The sequence below is a fragment of the Ambystoma mexicanum genome, chromosome 8 (assembly GCF_040938575.1).
Source record: "Ambystoma mexicanum isolate Mex_15411 chromosome 8, UKY_AmexF1_1, whole genome shotgun sequence".
NCBI classification, from domain to species: domain Eukaryota; kingdom Metazoa; phylum Chordata; class Amphibia; order Caudata; family Ambystomatidae; genus Ambystoma; species Ambystoma mexicanum.
The window spans coordinates 1,507,083,073-1,507,108,122 of record NC_090929.1 but is presented as its reverse complement, the minus strand read 5'-3'; the positions used below and the strand labels follow the sequence as shown (position 1 = coordinate 1,507,108,122).

The following is a 25,050-nucleotide window of genomic DNA, read 5'->3' as shown; positions in this document are numbered from 1 at the left end:
ATACGTTGGAGGTACATCCAATCGAAATAACGTTACCAGTTGGTAAGTAACTTGTTCTTTTCATAATGTACTTAGTAACAATGCTATGTGATGCCACTTCCAGTTTTGTCAAGGGGTGAAGGGTTGTGTGCCATCGCTTCCCGTGATGTCACTATGGGGTGGGGTCAAATGACATCACGTCCTGTGATGTCAGAGGTCAAGGGTCGTGTGGTGTTACTTCTGCTACCTCTGTCATTTTGGTGAAATTTGCTTGACACTGGGCATGGATGGATGCAAAGAGCACTTTATAGAGAGGCTTGAAAGCACGCCTTCTTAGAATAATAGTGTAAAATGGAAGGATCTACGTGCTTATTGTGGTGCAGAAAATTTAAAATCCTAATAATCCGAATTCGAAAATTGCGTGTCGCAATATTCACATAGATTGTCCATGCCAGCATTCCCCCTACCCGCCACTCCTAAACCCCTTTGTAAAGTGAGAATTACTTACCTTTTTGACTTACCTGCGTCATTTTGTTCCCTGCAGCGTGAGTTCCACCCCCCGCCGCAGGGTTCCTTTTTTAGCTTTCTTTTTCCCCCCTTTCCATGTTATGGAAGCAGGGGACACTCCAGCAACCCTTGAACTCATAATGTCGAACAAGGCGGGAGGGAGACAACCCCACCACCCCCGCTCCTTTTATTCGAAATCATGGGAAGACGTTTTTTTCCCATGCCGAATGAATTTTTTCATTATTTTTGGCCAAAACGAAATGGAAACTGTGCCAAATAATGCATTTTAAAGCACCATGGGCCTCATTACGACCCTTGCAATCCGTAATGAAGGGCGCCGGTAACGGACAGGAGCGCAGATAACGAGATGCCATTTGCGGGACCCGGAACAGACGTCTGATAAAACCAGACGTCCTTTCCGGGTCCCGCGAGGGGAAGAGAGAGGTAATAACGGGCCATTTGTAATGTGCCCGCTATTACCTCCCTCCCCATTCCCATTGAGCCCTATGGTGGCTCAAATGAGAATGGTTCCTTCAAGGAGGAATAACCGGGTCCTCCAATGTTGGAATGACCCGGTTATTCCTCATTGAAGGAACCCGGTAATGGAGGCCGGTTGGAGGCAGCCATGGTGCTACTAGCACCATGGCTACCTCCAAACTCGTAATGAGGCCCCTTGTGTCGCTAACACTGACCCAAAATGTGATGGGAATTTAAAAATGACAGGAGTTGGAGAGCTTCACAAAGACATTTTAATACAATGATGTTAATCGCATGCATTGTCAAGGACATTTTGCCAGTTTCATGGAGAACTGGATTTGGGTGGCATTACCAGGACCATGGAGAGAAACATTATAATTCCTCATCTTTGAAATGAAAGACACATCTCTGCGCATCTTATTACAATGCTTACACCCTTTATCCCATTGATTGGAGCCCTGGGGGCCAGTGGCCATAGTGCCAAGAGGCTGCGTGTGGCGATCTCAGCACATCACATGATGTTTGCGCTGGGATACGCTGGCAGCAGCTGGACATGTGAGGGCTGCAGCTGCTCCCTGCATGAGGCATCAGCAGCTGTCATTACTGGGGCAATTTGGACTGTGCTTGCCATACGATGGCCGCATGTGGCATAGGAGACATGACATGGCATGTGATGGCATCACTCGTCTGTGGGGGGCTGTGCTTGCTTGGGGTGGCAGCATCTGCAAGCATATGGCTGCAGCCACATCTAAGGCTGCATCTTTAAAACCAAAAGCCTTGGTGTCAACACGCAGAAACGATCCAGTTCAACACCCAAAGCATAAGCTTTTATCAATGGCTATTTCTTTGAATATTTCTCTTTCTCTCTCAGGGGCTCCTTTTTGATCCTTTTAGCTGTTTCCCACTTATGACCCCATGACTGTGGCCGAATCTGTCACGTATGACCTTCTGCCTTCACCCTGAAATGAAGCTGAGAGTCAAATAAATATCCTTCTAAGGTTCAGCAAGTGATTAACTCTGGGAGCAGCCCACCCTGTCAGCTGCTGTGCCTGGCATATGGGACGGGCAAGAGGTGAGGTGTGTGGGGGTAGGGAGGGCGGAAGAAAATGGCTTGAAGGGCAGTGAGTGGCCCATGGGCCATATAATGGGTAACTTCTTCATGGCAAACACGATCCATACACCCTTTTGTGCCATTTGTCTTTGCGGAACAGGAGAATATGGGGTCCATCTCGAGTTTGCCAGTATCCCACTGGTAATTCTGGCAGGATACCGGCAAACTGCCCCTACTATTTCCGCTGCCTGATATCCCGGGCAAACTGCCCCTACCGTTTCCACTGCCTGATATCCTGGGCAAATTGCCCCTACCGTTTCTGCTGCCTGATACCCCAGTATTACCGGGATATTCCAAGCAGCGCAAATGGTTGTAAGTTACCATTCCATGGAGTCCAGGACTGGATGGGATGGGATTGCCAGAATCACCGGCACCAGTAGTTCTGGTGCCGGTGATTCCGGCATGTATTTGCTAGTAGGGGCCTGATTCACTGGCAGGTCAGGCCTGTCGGTAGATCACTGACCAGACCGGCAAACTTGTGTTTCCCGGGTCCGGAAAAAATGCTGGTGCTGGAATTACCGGCATGTTTTCCGGCCTTTTTTCCAGACTGGGGAACTTATAATGAACAAAAATGTCTTAAATTGTGATGATGCGGGCGCACACATTCTGGGCTTGCCTCTGGAACATTTAGAAACAATTAGAAGCAGTTTGGGATACAAATGGCCAGCAAACACTTGGTGGCCAAGATCTGCCGTATAGTCTTTGAATGTCAAGTAGGCTTTCTAACCTTCGGTGCAGTCTGTCCAAGGGTTCATTTGCCAAATCAGATATTTAGAGCCCAGATTCTGTCGCTAATGTGCAATGGCATATGCATGTATAATGTGCCCGTAGCCACTGTGGCGCTGTCCAGGTGTTGAGGCTTGCCCGAGTGGCTATCATGCATTGTGGCCACACCTGGGATTCTGGATGTTGGTCTGTGGTGGGAAGAGGAGGAGGTGGCTTAAGGAGCAGTTGGAGAAAACGGGAGCAGGGAACACACCATAGGATGTAGGTAAGGAGCGGCAGCGTGGTGGGGGTGTAGTGAGTTGTGTGCATGTCGGCGCTAGTTGAAGCATTAAGCACAGAAAACGAGCAGTGTGGGGCCCGACGTGCAACATCTTTTAAGGCGTACCCTAGCAAGCAAGTCTGCTAGCACCAATAAGGGGTACTCAGAAACAGGGCACAGGATGGTTAGTTGCCTGGTGGCCTGGAGACCTGCTCAAGAAGTCCAGTAGAGTGTGTGGCCCGCTTGGATTGGTTTCGTAGCACAAGAACTCTTACCCCTTCATCATAATTCTCCCCAATGTTGTTTATCTGTGTGGAAGAAAAGGCACAACAATATTTATCTTCAGGTCTTCCAAAAATAGGCCGACTTTAAGCTCCAATCAGAATAAAGACAGCACGCACAGCAACATGTTTCACTTTCCTTAACGCAACTACCGAGACAATGTAATATGAAGAGAACAAGACTCGCCGTTTGGAAGTATTGATTTTATTACCTAGTGCCTTGCAAGAGAAGATAAACAGTGGCTTGGTGCTCCACATTGTAAACATTGATACCATAGAAGGTTCCATGTGAATAGAATCTCACTGCACAGTGCTCTGATACAAACACTCAACACACCAGCCTTGAATTCTTGCAAACCTGCCGCTCCCCTCCAGGCATCCCAAATCCCACTGAGTGCTAATAAGCCTTGCCTGAGGAAGCTGCTGTGAACAGGCAGTGCTGTAGAATGTTATGGTGAAGCGAGCAGTGCCTGATTAAAGGGGAGGCGGATGCGGCTGGCCCCTGGGGCTAAGCCACCGGGGGTCCATACCCAATTTTAACTGCTGGTCATAAATGGAAGGCAGTGACGCCTCATAGACGTGGTTGACACCTCAAGTGCTCACTCAATAAACTAGTGTGATTTATTGTCATGCCACAGACTCAGGTGTGTTGATGTGATTACTCATCCAGCGTGCCACCAATGACAGGACACCAGATGAAGATTCAAAATGGCTGCACCATGTACTCATCAAGAACTATTCTCAATGCCTCACATCATCTCCATGATGTGCTTATTCACCCAAGCTATCAGCAAGTTATATAGTGCCCAATGTCAAAGGATGATTAAGGACAAGTATGTGGGAACATACCTCAAAGTCCTTTTCAGGTGCCTTCATGAAAACATTCATCTATGGTGCTATACATGTGAATCTCCTCTATGCCTGATGTCAGGGTAGGATTACAAATCATGCGCCTATAAAGACCAATTATTGTTATCTTTCTATTAATTCTTAATGTTTAAAATCCCCCAAGGTGCCACAAATTTCAGTCTTCCCCTGGCTTGATCTCGGGGAAAAATGACAAGCGGTGGTCCCATGTATGAAGACCAATTCTCACTAAGCTCTTCCCTGATGACCTTTACACCCAAGGTGTCACCCATTTGAATACTCCTCTGGCCTGATGCTGGAAGAATATTCCAAATGGCGATTCCATGTATGTAGACCATTTCTTAATGACTCCCTACTTTCCTTGAAACATTGATTCGCCAAAGGGGCCTCCTTTGCCTCCCTAATAATGCCAGGCAATGATTCCAAATGGTGGTAGCATGTCAGAAGAATGATTCCGGGAGATCCAACGCCAGAGCTAAGACATCGTTTTCCCCTCTGTCTCTTTAGAGACCTTTTCAAAACAAAAATTCAGCCCGCACAAACACACCTTTTTAGACTGTTATTCTATTCAAGGAAGGGGTTTGTTTGTTCCCCCTTAATTTACTTCTGGTTAAATGTGGGTAACACCTGGGTAGCACACATCCAAAATAAAGTCAATGATGCAGCTCTTTCAACAAACATTTGTCTACACTGGAAGACGTATCCATACCCACACGTACTGCTGGATCCTGAAGTTGTGTGCTTCCTTTCCAATACAACAAACCTCATGTTCTACATGAAACTCATACACCTAAAAACTAGACAACTCTCACTTCACTTTCTACATGTCTTGTGGACCCAAGACCCTAAGAGGTAAGGAGAGTTAAAATGATCTACCTAACACTGCATGTGCTTACCACTAAACTTGTGCATGATTTACTTCGCATTTGGTGCTGGTTCAAAGATCAAAGGCCTCCGTTGCTGGCAATCGATCGTGATCAGGAATACTCATGCGCGGGGCCGCTATGAAAGAATCGGGAGAGGTGGATTCCGATTCCGAACAGCTCCTTCTCATATGCTAGAACGGAGGGCATGGGTGAAACGATCAGTATTGCTTGTGCTGAGATTTTGCCTTGGAGGAAAATAGTTGCCCAGACCCTGGTCTGATCCTATGTGCTTCCTATTGGGCCACATTGAGCTACATGAAATGGATGGTGTGGTTCTGCGTGAAAAAACGTGGACTATTCGAAGGTGAAGTGCTGAGAAGAGAAATGTTGCCAACCTGATCATAGGGGAGTGGGAACAATACAAAGAAATTATCTGTTTCTCAAAGTGGGGTCAAATCACAAAGGTATCTTTCAATTTGCCAGTGCACAGCACTTGCACACATACAAAATGATAAACATGCAAAGATGCGTAATTTCAAATTCATGTAGGTACATCTGAATTATCTAATGGGATGTTTGACAGTCAGGATAATTGTAGACCAATTATTTCAAGAAGGGTCTCTTAGGACCCTCATCATAATGGAGATAAAATGCAAAGTTCGCATGGTAGCTCCTGACTGTTTGCCAAAATTTGACTAGTGACATAGAGAGAATAGAAGTTTTGGATTGGAGGGATTCCACATATTGAGAATGGATTTGTAAAAATAACGTATATTAAGAAGAAGTATCTAAAAAGATACATTGCATTTTCGCCTAGATCCTCAAGTTAAGGGTTTGATGCGTAGAAACTCAGGAGTTTTTCCAAGCCAAATGGTGATAATTTAAACAAGTGACCCGTGGCATAGATGGTAGACCACAATAACCATCAATCTTTGTCTAACGCCCTGAAGAAGACTTGAGTGTTCAGGGCGAAACACGTGTTGGCAACCCAGAAAAAGATAATTGCACTAAAAATGATGATTATAGCTAGATTTGGGAGATTGCTTATTTTTAAAGGACAACCACAGCTTCTCATTTATTAGGGTGTAGCGCAATTGGTCAAACATCCCATTAGACCTTTACTTTTGTGACCTTGGACTAGTGTAATTTGTGGTGACCGCTGCAAGCTAATCACCCTGTACCACAGTTATCAGTTGTAACTAATTTGCTAGGTTAAACTTGTGATATCTAGCTTAATGAAGCATTAGCCCAACCTTTTGCATTTTTGTACATCTGAATTATGTATCCATTGACACATACCTTTTTTTGTACAGTGTGCATTGGTGTACAAATCTAGACATCGCCTCAACCTTTTCCCTGCATTTGTCCAGAACAGGTACAGTTGAAAGTGCAATAGCCAAAAAGATCAATTCAGACCCTTCTCTGCATTGCCAAAGATTGGGAAAGCAGCAGCCTCCCGAATGCATTTCTCTCATTTAGAACATTCTTCATGGTGCACCATTCAAGGACGGACATGATGAATTGCACTACCAGTATAAGAGGGATCAATACTGCTAATACAAGAAGCCCTCCAAGATCACAATGGAGTCATCGATACTTGCATATTTTTAGGGGCCTGCCTGCGATTTGTAGCGCAATCCACTCGTCCCTCCAAAAATGCATAGGTCACCTCTGTAAATAGGGTGACCTGCGTTTTCTTCAAATTTTGAATCTCTCTCAACCACACCATTTGCACTTAACAGAGATGCCCATTTGTTTATGAATTTGACCCCAGATGTTTTTAATTGGTAAACCCGGGATATCTAAAATGCCACTGGTATAGCCTAAGTTTATATTTAAGCATTCATACTTTGACTGCATTTTTATTTAGTATTACATATGTGTATGTTTATATCATCTTCAGTGATTACTAAATAAAGAATCATATTTTCCATATTATTGCTTTCTGTTTTCAGAGATCTCTGGACTGCACCAAGACATCTTCAAAATGTTGACGGTAATGTATTTCATTTAGGGGGTCTTTACGAGTTGGGGTGGTAATGGAACATATGGTGGTATATGCCAAATACCACCAGATTTACCATCTGCCCAATTCAGGGTTGTGTCAAACACCACTGGTGGTATGCCATGGAATACTGCAGATAGTATTCCAGGAGGATTTTCAACACAAAATCTGCACATTTTTACCTCCAGCAGGTAAAATTCCAAAGTGACCCCAACTTTTTTCTAACCTTTCTTAGTATACAGAAGGGGAGCTTGGGTGCTTCCCTTCAATACAGTAAAACAGGTTTTGAGAACGGGACATGGTAAGGAGTGAAAAGGTTTTTATCTCTGATGCCACCCTCTCATCACATTACTCATGTAATGCATGAAAGGGTCAGAACTGATCCCTTTGTGCAGTAACAAATGTACAGTAGTGGTATAAATCATTAATGCACATTATCTGTTTCACTTTCATATTGAAGGAGGGAATGCCTAAAAGAAATGTAATGAAAAAAGACACGTTATTGTCACCATTGGCAAAGGTGATATTTTTGGAATACCCTGTGCGGTGGTAAACTCGGAATTGAGTGGATTTTCAGAAATACCACAGGCAGAGGTGGTAACTTGCTCCAGTGATATTTCATTCTTAAACTCTGCCCAACTCATAATGACCCCTGTAGTGTATGTCTAAGATATTGGGCCTAATTACCAGTTTGACAGTGGGGGAAAAAAGTGGTGGTAATTCCGTTATTGACACTTTTCCCACACCACCAAATTACAAATTTGGCGGGATTCCCATCGGCGGAATTACCAATTGGTAATTCCAATGATTTTTGGAGGAAAAGTGGAGGATTTTTCCTCTAGCTTGATTCAGTCAAAAGGACTTCTGTGTGTACCCACTCACCTATTCTACAAAGTTGGGTTTACATTTCTCTAGACTTGACTATTTCTAAGTGGATTCTCTCCTCCCTACTGCTCTGGTTTGTCCACTTTCTTGCTGGACACAACGGTTTCCTCAATAATTTCCTCAAAGGTTTCCCCTGTATGAGTAGGCGTCTTAGACACCAGTTTTGATGTCTCATCCCGCTCTTCCTTCTTAACAGGTATGAGAGTGGGTGATAATTTCGAAGGAGTTGACACATACGCTCTAGACTGAAAGGAATATCCAGGATTTGAATACGGATTCTGAGTCGAAACGCTAATTCCTCCGGTGGTAAATCGGGTTTCTTCACCTTCCAGCAATTTCCTATAAGGACAGAAAAAAACAATCACATTAGAAAAACTGGACACAGACAACCAGTACTAAGGCATAGCAGTACTTTCCTATGATTCATAAGTAAGGCAACTCCTACAATCAATTGTAAGGACATTATACAAATGTTATGGACTTTCTCAGGCTTCTCTTGATAGTTCAGCAAAAGTGGGGGAAATGTGTTCCTTCCCCTTGGCCTTTCCCAGGCTTCTCTTCATAGTTGAACAAAAATGGGGAATGTCTCCCTTCCCCTGGCATTTCTCAGGCCTCTCTTGGCAGTTTGACAAAGGTGGGGGGATTGTACCCCTACCCCTGGTCTTTCTCAGGCTTCTCTTGCTAGAGCTCTTTTAGTGGGTTGGTAGGCGGTCCTGGTGTACTCCCCTGCCAGGTACTGCTTAGGGTCCCAGACCACTTTACTTTGATTTCTCTTGCTCAGGTTCTCATCCCCTTGAATATGGTGTTTAGACGGCCTGGGAAAACCCCTGAATTACACAGAGGATCAGGAGCCAGAAAAAAACAGACTCAATGACGGAAATAGACAAAGTGAAATGCAATACTCAGCTTTATTAACATCCAAATAAAGCAAACAAGCAAGAAATGTGTCGCTCTCAGTAAATTCAAAACAAACAATGGATTAAACACTGACATCACAATATAATCTCTTCATAGAAAACCTAAGGGGACTGAGAATTGGTTAAGGGGATTGACTACATATGCATTCTATATGGGTTAAACTTCTAATTGGATAACAATAATCTGATAGCTCCTCCTGAGACCACCTCTAAATTGATAATAATAAAAACACATCATCTCTACACTAAGCTATTGATTGGCTTAATAAGTTATTGGGTGACCTAACATTGGGGGTTTTGATTGTTTGACTTTCTACCGACCAACCTTGGGCAACTGACAGGTTTTCAAGACATGAGCCGGACAGGATTAGGGGAAGAGAGGTCCATGGACTGCTTTCCTTTCAATGAAAAAAGATACCATCCCTTCTTCCTAGGCCATGAGCCAGGATGATTGCTCTGTATTTGGCCTTGTATGGCATCTCATGCCTGGAAATGTGTGTAAGGAGTGAGGCAGGTGTCCTATCTGTATCGGTTGCTAATGAATAGACAGTGTTCTTCAGTTTTGTGTCATGTGTGATGAGACTGTGTTTGGAATTATTTCACACTGTATTTATTGGGATTTTAGCAAATATGTGCAAGTGTTGTGGTTTTCTCGCGTTCTGGCAATTGCTATCTTGTGTTCTTTCTGAGACGTTCAGACCCTCCTTAATTTCTCAGTACTGTGGCTTGATCTGTTTAGCTACTGTCTGAGCTCTCCACGGATTTGTATTTCTGTAAATTCAGCATTTTTTGTTCTTGTGAAGTCTTAAGGCCTTTCATTAACTTAGAAGCGTGCTGCTGCTTCCATTTTGGAAAAAAAAGGGTGCCCATTACTCTCGAATGTCTATGTTAGTGAGCTTTAGTCGCATGTCACTCGTGTAGCTTTCAGCTTCTACATTGCTTATGTTAGTATTCTTCATGTCTTTATGGATGCCATGTTAATATTCTTCATGAAGGGATCCTAATAAAGATCAGTTCCTCGCGTGCGCCTAGTCCAAACAAACTGTCGAATGCCCTATTCAAAAGCTCCCGGGAAAATTCGGTCAACCGTATTAGATATGCTATTTGGACATATATTGGCCACACACATTTCTCCGGCTTCTTGGCAAGTGGTCCATTTGGTGCCTAGCTATAAAAGGGATCATGTTCTAATCCGTGCAACTACAGGCCTGTAGCCATTCTGGACACTGACAACATCGTCTTTGTGACATTGCTGTTGGATGAGTTACAGTCTTGAGCCAGTACAGCCGGTATCTTGAAGAAATGGCAGACTGGCTTTCGTAAGCACATGAGCACCTCACTTAATGGAATGATATTAAAATCGGTCCAATCCCTTGCATGGGCAAAAAAAACCACAACTCTGTTTTTATAGCCACCATCGATATCTCTGCTGCATTTGATGCAGTTTGCAGATGTCTACTTTGTTCCAAATTAAGCAACTGGGGGATCCACAAATGGTCTTCTTCATCTTTTGATTGTGCTCCATGAACAGTGCATAATACCGGTGAGACTTAATGCATCTGGTGCCTTGTCTAGATCTATTCCCACATCAAGAGGTGTCAGACAGGGGTCCATTTTGGCCCCCTGTCTGTTCAACCTTTATATGTCTGATGTGGAGGACTGCATTCATCCGGTGGCAATTGTACCTCCTAAATTGAATAATTTGAGAGTTACGTATTTAAGCTACGCCAATGACTTCTTATTATTTGACACCACAGAAATCGGCCTTCAAAGGCAGATGAAGACTTTCGGCAGCTTTGTAAGCAGTCATTGATTAACAATCGATTAACTCAAAGAAAACAAAAATTATGCATTGTTCATAGAGAAAGAAATCACTTTTTTTTAGATGGTGGGTTGAAGATCAACCCTTAGAATGGGTTGATAGCTTCACATATTTGGGTTTTCCGATTGTGTCCCGTCCATTTAAAGTCCAGATCAGCGAATGGTTGTGGGCTCATTCCATTATTCTAGCAAATCAACTGATAAGAGTGGACGTTAAATTTGACAGGTTTTCATTGTTACCATCACTTCGATTCTATGAAGGGGAAATTATTCCTAAATTAATTTATGGTTGTGAAATCCACCTCTTCTGGACCATTGCTCCCCTTCCTCGGATTGAAAGTTTCATATGGCAACGAGCCCTACATCTGCCAAAGTCTGTACCCATAGCTGCCATTCAACATTTAATGCAAATTGGGTGTCAACTCTCTGAAGTCACAAGCAACCAAAGAGCTAGTTAAACGTGGTGCCCCTCAGTGTGCGCATCTGTCTCAGTAGTCCACTGTTTGCCCAAGATGGCCTGCCTCCAAACACCCTCTGTCCAAACTCGGGTCTGCTTGGCTTCTACTAAATATATGAGAGCCAAAGCTTCCTTCAAGGCCTATTTTTCTAAGGAGTTCTCTACTCTACATGTTTAGGCCCACAGCTCCAGTAGACTTATCACACTTATCCCAGTTTATCGAGATCAAGCCCAAAGTTGGTTTAGTTGCTCCCACCAGAGGGCCTGATTTACCAAAGTGTTTTGCAAAGGCCAAACCCATTGAACAGCGCTTTGTAAATTAGGCCCACAGTGTGTGTTGCAGCTCCAAAACTATTTTTAAGCATTGTTGCCTTAAGAACATCCAGCCATAGTGGTCCCGGTCACGAGAACCCTGTGCCATTGCCAAGGTGATTGTCCTCAAATAGGCCTTCTTAAATCATCTCTGTGTAAGGCCTTCTGTACACGATATTCAATCTGTCTAGGCCCCCGCCCTCCTCAAACCTACATCAGTTTCACAAATGGCACGATGCAAGTTTTTGACATTTGGATTTCAACAGATTTAAACTCCCCTTTTCCCTATTAAAATTGACCTTCAAGTGCTGATTCTATGACAAGACAAGAGGCTCATATTATGAATAACAATCTTTACTCTAAAACCACAGCAGCAAAGAAAAACCTTTTACAAACAAAAAAGTTGTAAAGAACAGAACTAAATAGAGTTCAATGTCAATCTAAGGGAGCTCCCCAATCCATTATGGAGGACAGGTCATGACCTGCAGGAGACCAATGAGCAGGGACCCTTCCTTATATAAGTCAATCACTCTAAACCCAACTCCTCTTTCTTTGCTGCTAACACCACAGCTAAGTCACTCCTTCTAGTTGTGCTTGCATGCTAGTCTCAGTAGAGTGCATAATATTTATACTTTATTGGGAAATTATATATATACATATAGGATATGTTAGAATGTGTATGGTGTTTTACATTTAAGTTACACTCTTACTGCTTCACTTTGGTGTCACTAATTAGGTTATTGGGTTGTTCATTCTCATGTGTCACTGAGACTGCAGTGTTGTAACGTATGCATGCGAGCGCCGCTTTGTTTTTAAAACAGTATTTGTTTTGTTAAGGAAGCAGCTCCGCTTCGGAGCCCCGCTTTCTCTCAACCCGACGCGTGCGGCCCTGATGGAAGCTTTAGCTTCAGGCCAGACGCACACCGGCTTTCTAGCCCGCCCACAACAGGCCTACACGCGCGGTCTATTAGAGGTTTTCACCTCAGACCCGACGCGTGTGAGCCTTTATGCTTTAGGCTTTATGTTTATGATGCCTCCGTTTGCGTCTTCTTCCAGGCATTGTCTTCGGGAGTTCCGAGCCTGGGAGGCCCACCCCACCCACTTTGTACGTAACACGCGCCGGCCAGGTAGAACCTTTGCTTCAGGCCCGGCCAGTGGAGGTTGAGACTACATAGCTCAACAGTTAGAGCTCCAGTCCTCCAGTGCTGTCACGCAGGGTTCAGGAAACCTTTTACATTTTAATATATATGTATATTTTAAAAAATGTTATGAAATATTTTAATATATTATGGGTGCATGTATGAGCATTTTATTATGTGGTAACTTTGAATGTGATTTGGTCTTTGCCTGCCCTTTATGGCTTTGTTCATTGATTTTATATTGGAGTGTAACAAAGCCCTCGCTTCATTTAAAAAGCAGGATCGCTTAATGATGGAGCTGCATGTTTTCCATGCTGGAGGTCCTGGGTTCACTTCCCGATGTTTCCAGTACATATTTATTTTAGATATATTTAAAAATTGTCATTTTAATTGGATGTTTTAATAGCGATGTTTTATAATATATATTTTAGTGCCCACTCAGGAACCTGATGAGCTGACAATCTGCAGCTTTGTTTAAGCGCTGCATATAACTTAAGTGATGGCCTTCTCTATAGGCGTGCCATAACCTGCTCGGTGGCAGGCTTTGCCTGCGTTCTAGTGCGAGGTTGCCCCTCGTGTACTGCGGGCTACCACACCCTGCTAGGGTGAGCAGTTTGAGGTGCACTTGCTCAGTGTGTTCTTTCCTTAGGTCGGCAGCTTTGTTTAGGTGCTGCATATGGCAGATGTCATTATTTTCCCTGTAAGCGTGCCATAAACTGCTCGGTTTCAGGCTTTGCCTGGGTTCTACTGCGAGGTGCTCCCTCGTGTACTGCTGGTTGCCACACCCTGCTAGGGTGAGCAGTTGGAGGTACACTTGCTCAGTGTATTCCTCGCTTAAGGTCGGCAACTTTGTTGGGTGATGCATATGGCATTGGTGATTACCTTAACTGTTTGTCTGCCATAACCTGCTCGGTTTCAGTCTCTGCCTGAGTTCTAATGTGGGGTGAACCCCTTGTGTACTGCTGGTTCCACACCCTGCTCGGGTGAGCAGTTGAGGTGCATTTCTTCAGTGTATGTAACGCTCACCTGGAATCCACGGGGATGTCACTCAGCCTGTTCTGACCTCTTACAACCTCAAACCCTTCCCTGGAGGCTATTCGACTGGAGACTGGGCAGGAAACACAGGATTGGTAGAGTTTAACTCCCTATTGTCTCTGTGTGCTTGAACCCATTCTTCCCCGGGGTCCAACCCTTCCCTTTGATCCATAGCTCACCTTGTTTTCTTGGATAGTGTGCTCTCCGTCCTGCTTTCAGCTAAGGGGCGCGTTGATTGATGCAGGCTCGTTGCTGCCTAGTTACTTTACTGGCAAGAGTCCGACAGGTAAGTATAATGAGTCTTTTGAACAGTTCTCTCACTTCGTTCCTTTCTTTCCCTAGGTGATGGCCGGCGTCCGGGGATGGAGGCGTGCTGCTGAGATGTGGAGCGCTAAAGGTGAGCGATGCACCCCTTTTTTATTTGCATTGAACTGAGTTCTTCTTCTGTGTCTTTTAGGTGCCGCAACGTTTTCAGTGTGGATGCTGGTTATGAAGAACAAATGCAGTGGGTAAGCGCGGTATGCAGCGCCTCTAGATGTTTCCACGCTAACCTGGAGAGTCTTTTCCCTCTTGCAGATGGATGAGAAGTTCCGGAGACAGAGTTCCCCCAGAGTGGCTGGAATTCAGGTAAGCGTTTGAAGCTCGTACAGTATTTAAAAATAAGCGAAGATTTGCAGAATGCTTAGTAATGCCTTTTTTCTGTTCTTTTCCCTTTTCCTTAGGAAGCAGCGTGCCGGGATGGGAATGACACCGCCGAAGATGCCCGCAGAACAGAAGGAGCGATGAATGATGGGCAGAGCGCCGCAAGGTAAGGCTGTTCCTAACAGTGTTCTTGTTCTTGCAGGAGCTGAGCGCAGAAGAAAGATGCAGGCCTACTGGAGACCGTTCCGAACACAGTGAGTGTCACGCTGCAGGTGCAGAAAATGCAAAGCATGTTTCTCAGCCTGGGTGTGGCTTAAATAGTCTCTGGGTATCCCAGGTGTCTCTGGGCTGAACCACACCCAAAAGACTAGACCGCACATGCAGTTCTGGGAACCGAAATATGTGTGGGCATCCATCTTGTCCCCATCAATGCACTACAAGTCCAATCCCCAATGTTATCTTATGGGAGTGAGTGAGTCTGGTCCCACAAGCGCCAAGTCTGACACCAAGTGGGTCTTTGGAGGGATGGAGAGGCCCTTGAGGGCCATGCAGGTGATCATGGCCTGGCTCCAGCCTGACATCTTGGAGGGCTGGGGACATGAGGGGCAGGAATCATGACAGCACTCCCCCCAAGGCCCCTCTCAAGGTGGCTCTTCTGTCTGATCCTGGTTTGGTTGGATGGTTTTGATGAAATCGTCTAAGCAAGCGAGGTGCTTGGATGTACTCACAAGGCTTCCATGTCCTGTCTTGTGGACCATATCCCTTCCAGTCTACTAAGTAGTATAATTTGGATCTGACGTACTTTGAATCTAGGATGTCCTTGACTTTGAATTCTGGCTCCCCGGCGACTACTACTGGCTGCGTTGGCGTTGCTACCCGGGTCCCAGGTTGAACAGGTTTAAGGAGAGACACGTGAAACACAGGATGAATCTGCATGTTTGACGGCAAAGCTAGTCTGACCGCCACAGGATTTATCACGGAGGTGACAGTGAATGGACCCAGGTATCTTGGACGGAAAATTCGGGCTCCTTTAATGGACACGTGTTTAGACGCCAGCCAGACTTTGTCTCCCACTTGGTAGTTGGGGGCCTTTGCTCTGTGTTGATCAGCAAACTTCTTTTGGCGATTCTTAGCTTGAAGTAGGTGTTCAGCTGCCCTTTTAAAGGTTTGAGAAATTGTCGTGTGCAAGGTTTTGACTGCTGGCATTTCCAGGGTTGTAGGAATGTCCAACTCGGAAGTATGTGGGTGCCTGCCATACATGGTATAAAAGGGTATCTGCCCAGTGCTGGTGTGTAGGGAATTATTATAAGCATATTCATCTATCCATAATAGGTCGAACCAGCTTCCTTCAGCTTGGTGTAACATGCAACGCAGATACTGCTCGAGCGTCTGATTTGTCCTCTCAGTTTGATCATCTATTTGGGGATGGTGACTGGTGGATAGCCGGATGTTGATCTGGGCCATAGAGCAGCATTTTCTCCAGAAGTTAGATATGAATTGAGTACCTCGGTCTGAGACCAAAACTGAAGGAAACCCATGGAGCCGTACGATGCCTTCAAGAAATACCTTTGCCAGAGTGGAAGCATTTGGGAGCCCCTTAAGAGGAATGAAATGTGCCATTTTTGAAAATAGGTCCACGACAACAAGAATAGTGTTAAACCCTTGACTGGGTGGTAAGTCAGTAATAAAATCGAGGGACAACGTGTGCCAGGGTGCTGGTGGGATTTCCAATGGTTGTAATAGCCCAGCCGGTTTCTGCTTGGATGACTTGTTTTGATCACACACTTCGCAAGATAGGATGAATTGGATAATGTCTTTACGCCACGTGGGCCACCAATAATTTCGTTTTACCTTGGCTAGGGTTTTAGCGATTCCGGGGTGGCCCTTGATCAAGGAATCATGGTAACCGGACATGACTTGTTCTCGTAGTTCTTGGTTTGGTAAGAATAAACGATTCCTGAAGTAGGGCAACTGATCTTTTATCATGTAATGTTCTCCTTGTGCACTCCACGCTTGTAATTGCTCCGGACTCATCAGGTTTTGGATTTCTTCATGTAATTCTTTCTGAGTTATGGTTGCTGTGATTCCTAGGAGCTTGTCACTCGGGATGATTGCTATTGGGTCAGGGGTCTGATAGCCTGCTCTTCCACCCCCATACGGGAAAGGGCATCGCCCTTCCCGTTTTTCACCCCTGGTCGAAATGTAATCACGTAGTCATATTCAGCAAAAAAAAAGAGCCCAACGTAGTTGTTGTGAAGATTGGGCCTTTGCCGTTTTTAGGTACTGGAGGTTCCGGTGGTCAGTTATTAAGGTGATTGTGTGTCTGGCGCCCAAGAGGTAGTGACGCCATGCCTTAAAGGCTGACTTAATGGCCAGGAGTTCTTTGTCTGTGAGAGTGTAATTGAGTCCGGGGGGGGGGTGAATTTACGCGACCAGAACCAGAAGGCAACAGGGTGTAACTGGCCCGTTTCGCAGTCCTTTTGTGAGAGGACGGCTCCCATAGCCATGCTTTAGGCATCCGTTCCCACTGGGTATGGGAGATCAGGGCGAGGGTGGCGTAAGATTGGGGCAGATGTGAATCTTGCTTTGAGTTCCTGAAAAGCCTCCTCTGCGTCTGTCGTCCACTGGAACTTTTTGTTGCTTTTCCTTAGTAATGACGTGATGGGATGCACGATTTGAAAAAATCCTGGGATGAATGGTATAGAAATGGAACCGACGATAGAAGTTTGCAAAACCCAGCATACTTTGAATCCTCTTGAATGAATTTGGGGATGGCCAGTTCAGGATAGCATCTACTTTGTGTACATCCATTCGGATTCCATTCGGGCTGAGAATAAAGCCCAGGAATTCCACCTCGGAGATGTGGAATGAGCACTTTTCGAGCTTGGCGTAGAGCTGGTGTTGACAGAGTTTCTCCAATACGGATTGGACGTGTTTAACGTGGTCCTGCTTTGATGCGGAATATACTAGGATATATTCGATGTACACTAGAGCACAGACATCAATCAATTCCCATAGGACATCGTTCATGAAGTATTGAAATGCAGCAGGCACGTTGCAAAGGCCAAAGGGCATTACTTGATATTCGTACAAGCCATATTTGGTGCGAAAAGCGTTTTCCATTCGTCCCCCTGTTTTACTCAAACAAGGTGATATGCCCCCCTCAGGTCTAGTTTTGTGTAGATTTGGGCATCTTTGACTTGATCAAGCAATTCAGGGATCAGTGGCAGGGGGTAGCGAATTTTTACGGTAATCTGGTTCAGTGCGCGATAGTCGATGCACGTTCTCAAGTCCCCCTCCTTTTTCGGTACGAAGAATAGAGGACTGGCTGCTGGAGACTTCGAGGGACGGATGAACCCGTTGGCCAGGTATTGGTCAAGATAGGCCTTCAGGTGCTGGTTTTCTGGTTCCGTGAGTGCGTAAATTTGCCCACAAGGGATTTGTGCGCCGGGTATCAGGTCGATTTGGCAATCGTATGGTCTATGCGGTGGCAGGGTATTAGCCTGTTCTTTCTAAAAGACATCTTGAAAGTCCTGGTATTCACTTGGTAGGGTGCCTATTGCCACAGTCGCAAGCGTGGAGGTTCTGGTGTTTATTGGTTGTTTCTCTTGGCGATAACATGTCATGGGCGCAAGTCTCGGGAAAGGCCAATTCTTTTGCTCGCCAATCGATTCGAGGATTGTGAGCTACCAACCATGGCATTCCCAAAATCAACCAGAACTGTGGTGCCTTAATGAGGTCGAAAAAACGATAGATTCTCGGTGTCCATCCTGGCACAGAAGGGTTAAAGCTGCAGTGCATTGGGATACTGGACCAGAAGCTATTTCCGTGCCGTGGACAGTGGTAACAGTGTCGGTGGTTGATTTAGGGCGTAACAGAAGCCCCATCTTTGCCTCAAGATCCTGGTCGATTTAATTCCCAACGGCTCCACTGTCTATGTACGCTTTTACTGCGTGCATCCGAGATGGTTGTTGGTGATTGGTCAAGACCACAGATAGTACAAAATGGGAGGTCTGTAGTTCACTTTCTTCGCTCGACAAGTGGACCTCTACACTTGCCGGGCCTGGGAGTTTTCCAATTCCTTGATGGTATCTTCCTTGTCCGTGGCTCCTACCGTCCTCCTCGGTGGCTTCACAGGGCACTCTTTAAGTAATTGACCTGACCTTCCACAGTACAGACATAACTGCTGCTGTCTCCTTTTATCCCTTTCAGCTTTAGTCAAGGGGGATCTGACCCCTCCCAATTTGCATTGGTTCTCCTGAACCTTTCGTTGTTCGGGCATTATTGTCCTTTGAACGCACATACATAGGGCGAGGGTCCGGTCTGGTTTCATCTGCTCTTCGGTACCTGCAACCTATGATCCAGTTGAACAACAAGGTCAATGAATTCTGAGCAGTCTTTCGGGGTGTTCACTACTTGTGCGAGAACATCCTTGAGCTCCCCCCACAACTCCTGATGAAATAACATGGTTCTCTTCTCCACTGGCCATTCTGCTTCAACTACGAGTCTATTGAACGTGGATATGTATGTTAATAGGTCTTGATTGCCTTGGCCTAGGGACAGAAGTTCGTTGTCTAATGCCTGCCCATTAGTACGACGGATGAACACCTTTTCCATCTCCTGCTGAAAGCCCCTGAAGTCATGCAGCAAAGGATTGTCTTGGGCCACAAAGGGTACAGACCAGTCTGTGGCGCTACCACTCAGGTAGGATAGCACAAAAGCGACCCGTGATTGGTCATTCGGAAAGGCCCCTGGCCTACAAAGGAAGTGCAGGCGGCACTGGTTCATGAACGTTGCAAACCTCTTGGGATCCCCCGTAAATCGTTCGGGTGGGGCCAAGGGAACTGCCCCAGGAAGGGTTATCTGAACGGGATTGGCTGATGGCGCTGGCATCGAGGGCACACTTCCCGGCAATGGTGCATGCCCTGCTTGTGACTGGAGAAGTTGCCGGATTAAATCATCAGTACGTTCTTTGGCTACTATCAGCTCTCTCCTCAGGGTGTTGGTCTCCTGCCTGGCTGCATGTACTTCAGAACATAGCTGCCCCAACATGTGGGCTAACTGGTCGGTTTCTGACGTTTCCATGATGCCCAGGTGGATTTTGATGTGAGGCTTTGTGTTCTGTAACGCTCACCTGGTATCCACGGGGATGTCACTCAGCCTGTTCTGACCTCTTACGACCTAGAACCCTTCCCTGGAGGCTATTCGACTGGAGACTGGGCCCGAAACCTCAGGATTGGTAGAGTTTAACTCCCTATTGTCTCTGTGTCCTTGAACCCCTTCTTCCCCGGGGTCCAACCCTTCCCTTTGATCCACAGCTCACCTTGTTTTCTTGGATAGTGTGCTCTCCATCCTGCTTTCAGCGCAGGAGCACGTTGATTGATGCGGGCTCGTTGCTGCCTAGTTACTTCACTGGCAAGAGTCCGACAGGTAAGTATAATGAGTCTTTTGAACAGTTCTCTAACTTCGTTCCTTTCCTTCCTTAGATGATAGCCGGCGTCCGGGGATGGCGGCATGCTGCTGAGATGAGTAGTGCTGAAGGTGAGTGAGAGCGCGATGCGTGATGCGCGATGCGCGATGCACCCCTTTTGTATTTGTATTGAACGGAGTTCTTTTTCTGTGTCTTTTAGGTGCTGCGACGTTTTCAGCGTGGATGCCGGTTATGAAGAACAAATGCGGCGAGTAAGCGCGGTATGCGGCGCCTCTAGATGTTTCTACGCTAACCTGGAGTGTCTTTTCCCTCTTGCAGATGGATGAGAAGTTCCGGAGACAGAGTTGCCCCAGAGCGGCTGGGATTCAGGTAAGCATTTGAAGCTCGTACAGTATTTAAAAATAAGCGAAGATTTGCAGAATGCTTACTAATGCCTTTTTTTCTGTTCTTTTCCCTTTTCCTTAGGATGCGGCTTGCCGGGATGGGAATGACACCGCCGAAGATGCCCGCAGAACAGAAGGAGCGATGAAAGATGGGCAGAAGCGCCGCAAGGTAAGGCTGTTCCTAACGGTGTTCTTGTTCTTGCAGGAGCTGAGCGCAGAAGAAAGATGCAGGCCTACTGGAGACCGATCCGAACACGGTGAGTGTCACACTGCAGGTGCAGAAAACACAAAGCATGTTTCTCAGCTTAAATAGTCTCTGGATATCCCAGGTATCTCTGGGCTGAACCACACCCAAAAGACTAGACTGCACATGCAGTTCTGGGAACCGAAATATGTGGGGGCATCCATCTTGTCCCCATCAATGCACTACAAGTCCAATCCCCAATGTTATCCTATGGGAGTGAGTGAGTCTGGTGCCACAAGCGCCAAGTCTGACTCCAAGTGGGTCTTTAGAGGGATGGAGAGGCCCTTGAGGGCCATGTAGGTGATCGTGGCATGGCTCCAGCCTGACATCCTGGAGGGCTCGGGACATGAGGAGCAGGAATCATGACGACCAGACCGACTGGGTGGTGAAGCTCTTGACCTCCCTGGGCTTTCTAGTGAGTCGGGAGAGGTCAGAGATGAAACCAACGAGGAGGATAGAATTTCTAGGATTTATTATAGATACCAAGACAGCAACTCTAGAACTTCTAAGCAGGAAGATCAGAGACACAAAAAGGGAAGTAAGAACATGTCTCAGCAAACCAGTGATATCACTGCGCACTAAAGCGGGAGTAGTAGGCCTACTAGCAGCATCGATACAAGCAATATTTCCAGGCCCACTACACTACTGGGCACTGCAAAGGCTGAAGATAAAGCACCTTCAGCAAGGGCTGCACTACCACCAATTAGTGCACTTAGACCATGAATCCAGGACAGAGCTGGAGTGGTGGCTAGCAAACATGGAAGCTTGGAACGGGAGAGCCATCTTTGGCGACCGTCCAGACTTAATAATAGAATCAGACGCCAGCAGAGCAGGCTGGGGAGCCCGATGCAGAGACCTCCAGACAGGAGGGAGGTGGAGCGCGGAAGAGCTCCAACTACACATAAACTGCCTGGAACTTTTAGCCGGATCCTTCGCGATCAAGGCTTTTACAAAAGGAAAAGTGATTCTTGTATTCTGTTGAAAATGGACAACATTTCATCAGTCAAATACATCAATCATTTAGGAGGGACAAGATCCAAATTGTTAGCGGAGATAGCCAAGGACTTTTGGCACGCCTGCCTTGAATCAGGGATCTCGGTAGTAGCCGAATACTTACCGGGTTCGTTGAATGTAATAGCGGTCTGGAACTCCAGGCACGTCTCAGACTCCAGCGACTGGATGCTGGACCGGGAGATATTCTGGCAGCTGGAAGACCGTTGGGGTCCAGTACACACAGATCTGTTTGCGTCCAGACTGAACGCACAGAAATAGTAGAGGTTTTACTGCTGGAGATTGGACCGAGCTGCAGCAGGAGTGGATGCTTTTCTACAGAACTGGAGAGAGCCGACACTCTACGCTTTCCCTCCGTGCATAATGATGAGCAGGGTACTAGAAAAGGTACGCAGGGAAGCAGTGAATTTGATAGTTGTGGTTCTGATATGGAAATCCCAAGTATGGTTTCCAACGCTCATGGAGCTGATAGTGGACTACCCGAGAGTACTTCCACAAAATGAAAACCTCCTCACGGACCCAGTTGGGTCATATCACCCTCTGAGAGTGAAGGGGACTCTGCCATTGATGGCGAACAGGATAGCAGGAGACGTTGGAATCTTGCAGGGATTTCGGCTCAAGCTGCAAGCCTCATCACCGAGTCTTGGGCACCTTCGACTAGAAGGAGGTACGACGCAGCTTGGAGTAGGTGGTCGACATGGTGGAGAAGTATTGATCCCGTTTCTGCCCCTCTAGTCGTAATACTGAATTTCTTAGTGGAACTCCTACAAGATGGCAAAGCATACAGAACAATAGGAGACTATAGGTCCGCAATTTCAGCAGGCCACCTGCCGCTAGAAGGAGTGCCAATAGGAGAGAACGTAGCGGTGATAAGACTTCTTAAAGGAATAAGATTTAGGAAGCCACCACAGCCAAGGTACGAGGTACTATGGGACGTATATGTAGTATTGAAGCTACTAGCAGATTGGCCCAGTAACAGATATATGTCGCTAGGACAGCTGTCAGAAAAACTAGCTATGCTACTGTGCATGGTGTCATGCAGGAGAGTAGCAGACGTCAAGGCACTAGAAGTAAATAGAAAGACATATGGGCCTGAAGGAGTAACATTTAACCTAGCCAGAAGAACGAAAACTGATTCTTCTACAATCACGTACCCCTATATGCAAGAGCACCCGAAGTGGTGCGTAGCAGCATGTATTAAAGAGTACGAGAGTAGAACAGCACAGCTAAGGTCAGCAGGAACACCCCAATTGTTAATAGCGCGCAGGAAACCACACAAAGGAGTAGCAACAGCCACTATAGCGCGATGGGACAGAGATATTATGACTCTAGTGGGCATAGACATGACACAATTTGGAGCCCATTCAGTTAGAGGAGCAATGGCCTCGAAAGCATTAGGACAAGGCGCAGCTTTGCAAGACATTATGAAAGCAGCAGATTGGGCTAGAGATACAACGTTTAGAACGTTTTACTTTCGACCAATTAACTCAATTGCAGAAACAGTATTAAGAAGCTTTGAACAAGCTTAATGCTCGCCTCTGTCTTGACATAGAATGAAGATTCACCCTGCTAATAGCGCAGGGAGCTCTTGATTCTATTAAAGACAAGGAGGCGAGCATTAAATTCCCGACCCAAATACACTAAAGATGTGAATCAATGATGATCTGAATAAATGATGTATTGCATATGACTAACATGATCATTCCTTCCAGAATAGGGTGTGTATTCCGCACCCTAACATGTTGCTATTATTATTTCCGATCATAGGAGACGAGCAGAAAAACGGCTGAAATCAGTAGAGTGGAGAAAAGATCGCTCGAAGCGAATCCGCAAGTTGAAATGCGAGAGTCCGTGCCAGCATAAAGCAGGAAGTTCAGAATAAAAGTTGGCCAGGTTGGCTATGGAGTTTGGAAAAGATTGCAGTTCGAAGCAGTCAAAGAAGAGGAGAAACAGAGGAAGAGGAAGGACTAGGTCACATGGCTAAGAGACTAAGGACTACAAGGATGATGGGACTTGAAGTTTTGTAAAAAAAAAACAAAACAATGTATCTGAAAGAAAATGTATATTTTGTTGAAACTGCTGGAGAGTAGATTAAAAGAGAAGATAAAGCTTAATGCTCACCTCCGTGTCTTTAATAGAATCAAGAGCTCCCAGCGCTATTAGCAGGGGGAATCTTCATTATGGGCTTCATTACAGATTGGGCGGTATTCTGGTGGTAAATCTGTCAGAGTACCACCAAACGGATTTACCGTTACCATGACTAGGTCAGAAGGAATTCTCACCAGATCACAAGTGGTGGTATGGCTGTGTTAATCCCCATTTAGTGTTTCTGAATGAATGACCAAACGAATGTTATTAAGTCAGTTACAGTGACGGAAAATGACGTATTTTGTTTTTCACAGTAGCAATGTGGAAAGAAGTAATGTAAACACAAACGTGGTGATGCAAAGGACACTTTTGCGTAAACCACATCAAACTCATTGGTCATTGTGGAAGAGTGTTGTAAGTGTCTGAATCTGGGGGTACTTTTAAACCGTGGGCGTGGCATCCTCCGGTCCCCCTTCCTTTGAGGTGGAATCACAAATTATAGGGCCTCATTACGACCCTGGCGGTAAGGGGTTTACGCCAGCGTTAGCTGCGCCGACCCCTTACCGCCAATTACGAGGTCCCTTAGCGCCATGGAGGTTTTAACACCCGCTTTTAGCGGTTGTTAAAATCCATGGCGCTAAGGGACCATGGAGTTAATTACGCCACCGTAATTTACGGTGGCGTAATTAACGCCTTCCCCACTCCCATTATGCCCTATGGGGCAAAAATAGGAATGGGGAAGGGTAAATGGGGATTGGGGACTTACCGCCCCGCCAAGGTCGGAATGGGGCGGTAAGTCCGCCAACCACCATGGCGTAAACGTAGTTTACGCCATGGTGGTAAAGTGACGGCCCAGGCGGTAACTTACCGCCTGGGTCGTAATGAGGCCCATAATGTTTTTTTTTTAAAAAAAGTGAAAAACTAAGTTACATAGGGGCTTCGTTTTGACTGGCCCAGTCTCGCTGACTTCTCAGAGGAAGCAGCCTTTCAGGAAATCTCAGGTTACCTCCATTTTGATTCCTACCTCAGTGGCTTAAATTCCTAGTCGCTCATGTTTCACGCCTCATTTGGCTTTAGCATCGTCAAGATATTTCACGGTTATTAAATCTCTATTTAGGACATGGTCTACCAAGCGACTATTTATGAATACATTTCCTACTGGCATTCAATTGGTTTTGCCAAACAAGGGGTCATCCATTTTGTTCATCAGATAAGAAAATCATGAGGAATTGGCCTTACCTGTAGGCAGCGATTTCAATGTCCAGAGCCATCTTGACATTCAGCAAGTCTTGGTACTCCCTCAGATGGCGGGCCATCTCACCCTTTGTGGTCCTCAGATCATTGTCCAGGTGGTTGATCGTGTCCTAAAACGAGGAGAAGCACACGCATGAATCTTCACATTTTCAAGGCAAAGAAGGTGCACAACATTACTCATTTACAGCGCCCTCACATGGCAGAGCATCAACACTGCCATTACAAGACATCTTGATGTTGAATGAGTTTGTTTATAAAAGTCATGCTCTTTTACGCAACAAGTGAGATACCCCGGTCTTAGCTGGCCTCTAGCTTAACACAGCACTCCAAGAGAACGAAAGACATCTGAAGGA

The 25,050-nt window shown here is 45.8% G+C and overlaps 1 protein-coding gene across 1 annotated transcript in view; it reads right to left on the bottom strand.

The window, feature by feature from the left end:
• Positions 1–3,529: 3,529 nt before the first annotated feature.
• Positions 3,530–25,050, bottom strand: part of INA (internexin neuronal intermediate filament protein alpha) — a 99,867-nt gene continuing 78,346 nt past the window's right edge. Inside the window, exons 2-3 of the mRNA XM_069611697.1 lie at positions 24,683–24,807; positions 3,530–8,302 (exon numbers count right to left, since the gene is read on the bottom strand). Of these exons, the coding sequence (XP_069467798.1) occupies positions 8,026–8,302; positions 24,683–24,807 (402 nt within the window). The 3' untranslated portion in view covers positions 3,530–8,025. The remainder of the gene's footprint in view (positions 8,303–24,682; positions 24,808–25,050) is intronic.